This window comes from Trachypithecus francoisi, unplaced genomic scaffold (assembly GCF_009764315.1).
Source record: "Trachypithecus francoisi isolate TF-2019V2 unplaced genomic scaffold, Tfra_2.0 Lachesis_group8, whole genome shotgun sequence".
NCBI classification, from domain to species: domain Eukaryota; kingdom Metazoa; phylum Chordata; class Mammalia; order Primates; family Cercopithecidae; genus Trachypithecus; species Trachypithecus francoisi.
Window position 1 is genome coordinate 59,323,106 of NW_022681473.1, and position 4,203 is coordinate 59,327,308.

Sequence of the window (4,203 nt, forward strand, 5' to 3'; positions counted from 1 at the left end):
ACATAGTTTCTGCGCCCACTAAGATGCATGAAATAAAAATTTCCGTAACTCGTCCTTTGCAGTGGAGAGACCAGAAACAGGCACACCAGGGAACTAGAGCGGAGGAGGGTAACTCAAACTCACAGTGAGAGGGTTTGCAGGGGGCCGATTTGGGGCCAACATGCTTCCCAGTACGTCCCCGGGGCGGGGCAGCGGAAGGCGAAACGCTTTCAAGAGACCCCGCTGCCAACATCCCCACGCCCTCGCCTCCTCCCGCCGCCCCAGAAGGTCAACTCCGCCTGCCTGAGTCACAGCTGGAGCTGGGGAGGAGCCAGGGAAAGGCAGCCCCAGACTGTAGTGCAGCCAGTGGTTGCAGGCAGACGGAGCTGAGCGGTCAGGGATCATGAGGGAGAGTGCGTTGGAGCCGGGGCCTGTGCCCGAGGCGCCGGCTGGGGGTCCCGTGCACGCCGTGACGGTGGTGACCCTGCTGGAGAAGCTGGCCTCCATGCTGGAGACGCTGCGGGAGCGGCAGGGAGGCCTGGCTCGAAGGCAGGGAGGCCTGGCAGGGTCCGTGCGCCGCATCCAGAGCGGCCTGGGCGCTCTGAGTCGCAGCCACGACACCACCAGCAACACCTTGGCGCAGCTGCTGGCCAAGGCGGAGCGCGTAAGCTCGCACGCCAACAACGCCCAAGAGCGCGCGGTGCGCCGCGCAGCCCAGGTGCAGCGGCTGGAGGCCAACCACGGGCTGCTGGTGGCGCGCGGGAAGCTCCACGTTCTGCTCTTCAAGGTCAGTGACCTCAAATGGTCCCCAGTCCGGGGCCTTTGCCGGCCTTTGGGCCACCAGCTGGGGGCTCTCCGCTTCCATCCACCTACCACACCCACATTCCTGACCCCTCCCGCCGTCTGTTGCTGTGGAACAGACTCACAGAGCCGCACCCACTTCCCAAGACCCTGCCCCATCCCTCCCTCTCACGCCTGAGCCCCGCCTGGCCAATCCAAGCCCGCCCAGCTCTAGCTCAGGCCACGTCCGCAGAATTTGGTGTTAAGTCCCAGTCAATCCCTAAAATAACGGTGGTTGAAAGGGCATTCCGTGACTGTGGGCACCATCCTCCTCTCGCCCCTCACCGGGCCTCACCTGCTTTACTAAGTTTTGCAGTTCGCACGCAGCTTTCCCTCCCCTTACCTTCCCACGCCTGCCTTAACCCCCAGACTCTGGCTGCGGAGTTAAAAGGTTTCCCTTGTGTAATTAAGGCGTGAGTTTTGGGCTGCTGGGGTAAGGAGCTGCCAGGATCAGTGCTGTGTCCGTCATATGCAGGAGGAGGGTGAAGTCCCAGCCAGCGCTTTCCGGAAGGCACCAGAGCCCTTGGGCCCGGAGGACCAGTCCGAGCTGGGCCCAGAGCAGCTGGAGGCCGAAGTTGGAGAGAGCTCGGACGAGGAGCCGGTGGAGTCCAGGGCCCAGCGGCTGCGGCGCACCGGATTGCAGAAGGTACAGAGCCTCCGAAGGGCCCTTTCGGGCCGGAAAGGCCCTGCAGCGCCACCGCCCACCCCGGTCAAGCCGCCTCGCCTTGGGCCTGGCCGGAGCGCTGAAGCCCAGCCGGAAGCCCAGCCTGAGCTGGAGCCCACGCTAGAGCTGGAGCCAGAGCCTCCGCAGGACACCGAGGAAGATCCCAGGAGACCTGGGGCTGCCAAAGAAGTTTCGCTCCAAATAGAGAATGCAGCCTGAGGGCTGGTGTTGTCTGCCTCCCCTGTGCTTGTGCCTTGTCCTAAAATAAATCCTTTCAGAGTGTAGCACTCACGCCCTAATAAGGAGCGAATCCTGCATCCACCAAGGCGGCCACTCTGGCCCTCCCTTCCTTAAGCCCAGTCCTGTGTCCTCTGAAAGAGGTGCAGCCACTCACACCTGCTTGCCCTCACCATCAATAAAAGTAATTTCACCCAAACCAGACTCCATGAGAAGGGATGGGAAAGCGGTTGGATGTGGGAAGGCAGTTACAAGGAATAAGACAAATGTTGGAACCTGGAATCATTGTACGATTTCTCCAGTTTCCACGGAGTCCTGGGTTCTAGACTCCAGTGACATATAGAAATACCTTCTAAACACTTTCCTCATGGGAACACACAGTTGCAATTTTTTTTAAAGCATCGAGTACAGTCCTTGCTGTAGTTGCTTACTAAGTGTCAACTAATGGTTTTCCTCTTAGTCTTTTCTTCCTTTAGCACCTCCTAAAAGTTGGGTTTTCCAGTATTCCTTTCTTGGCCCTCTTTTTACTCTGGGTACTTTTCGGCTGACATTCATGCCTAGGCCTCCCCTACCAGCTACATACACCCCATACCCCTGTCTTGAGCTGCAGTTGAAAAGTACTTCAAAAGTAGCAAGTATCTTCTACCTTTTAAATTCCATTTCATTCAATAGCCATTTATTGAACACCTACTATGTGGCAGGCCCTACTAGGTATGGTTCAGAATATTTCCCCCTCTTGTGTTTTCTTTACCAATGAATGGTACCATCATCCACAGAGAAACTTGGGAGTCCTTGTTGGCTCAAGGACTTTCTCTCATCCCCCTCCCACATGGAAACAGCTATTCTATTGATTTTACCTCTGCAGTCTGTCCACTTTTCTAATACAGCGGCTGCCTTATTTCAGGACTTTCACTTGACCAGTGTTTGAACTGCCAATCTCATCACATCATTGTCTTGATTCAAATATTTCAGTGTTTCCCCATTATCTTCAGAATAAAGACCCTTTGTGATCTGGTCCCTGCCTATTTTTGTAGCCTCATCTCTCACCACTTCCCCTCATGCTACCATTGAGTCACACTGAGCTCTGTGCTGTCACTCTCATCCCTGCTGTCCTGCCAAACTTAGAAAAGCACACCTGTTTCAGGGCCAGGTGTTTCTCTTCATTCTCTCAAAGGACCGCTTGCACACCTCTAGTGCTAACTGCACTGATTGTGAGGATTTGTGGTTATGCCCCCACTCCACTCTACTAGATTGTGGCTCCCTTGCAGTAGGGACAGTTTTATTCATTTCTGTATTTCCCACACTAAGTACTGTGTCTGGCACAGGGTAGACCTTCTTGAGGGGATGAGGAGAGTTCCCTGCAGCAGTAAAGCAAGAATATCACAGAAGGGGCTGGGCACGTGGCTCATGCCTGTAATCTTAGCACTTTGGGAGGCCAAGGTGGGTGGAGGACTTGACCTCCGGAGCTCGAATCCACCCTTGGCAAGATGATGAAACCCCATTTCTACAAAAAGTACAAAATTTAGCTGGATGTGGTGACTTGTGCTTGTAGTCGTAGCTACTTGGGGGGCTGAGGTGGGAGGATCACTCGAGCCCAGGAGGCAGAGGTTGCAGGTAAGCCATTGCACTCCAGCCTGGGTGACAGAGTGCGACCATGTTTAAAAAAAAAAAAAAAGGAAGAAAAAAAAAAAACTAGAAGTGGGACTGGGGTGGTTAAGGATGAGGAGCATGGTCATCTACTCCTTCATTCAGTCACTATCTTATAACAACATTTTTAATACCTACTTTGTTCCAGGCCCTATGCTAGGTCTCATGAACACCTCAGGGAGCTCAGGATTTAGAGGGAGATACCATCACCAATTGTAATGGATGATAGTTACATGTAAGTTATTTTGAGAGCAAATGGGGAAGGGGCATGACCCAACCTGAAGGAGGAAAAGTGGGAGATATATAAGGAATTGTTCTTGGAAATGGTAAATAGTGAGATGGAAATCAGGAATGGTGAGGATCAGTAGAGCTCAGTGGTGGGTAGTTTGGGTTCTCTGTTCTATTATCTATCAAATGAGATAATTATAGCCCCCTATTTGGGCTGTTGCAAAGATTAAGTGACATACATCAAGTGCATAGCAGTGGTGAGGTATCGTTTTTGCTCCATAAGCTTCAGGTATATAATTCATTTGTCCACTCATTCAACAAGTACTTACTGAACTCTTAGGGTCTTTCAGGTACTATTTTAAATCTGAGGATACTACCAGGCATGGTGGCTCACATCTGTAATCCCAGCACTCTGGGAGGCTGAGACGGGCAGATTGCTTAAGTCCAGGAGTTTGAGATCAGCCTGGCCAATATGGCAAAACCCTGTCTGTACTAAAAATACACAAATAGTTAGTCAGGTGTGGTGGTGCACATCTGTAGTCCCAGCTACTTGGTAGGCTGAGGCATGAGAATTGATTAAGTCAGGGGGGCAGAGGCTGCAGATTGCA

The 4,203-nt window shown here is 52.9% G+C and overlaps 1 protein-coding gene across 1 annotated transcript; it reads left to right on the top strand.

Annotated features, from left to right (window-relative positions):
- Positions 1-216: 216 nt before the first annotated feature.
- CAVIN3 (caveolae associated protein 3) lies at positions 217-1,919 on the top strand. The gene is made up of 2 exons (XM_033205572.1): positions 217-766; positions 1,295-1,919. Exons 1-2 carry the CDS (start codon positions 383-385, stop codon positions 1,700-1,702), a joined length of 792 nt encoding a protein of 263 aa, XP_033061463.1. The 5' UTR covers positions 217-382; the 3' UTR covers positions 1,703-1,919.
- The last annotated feature ends 2,284 nt before the right edge of the window (positions 1,920-4,203 follow it).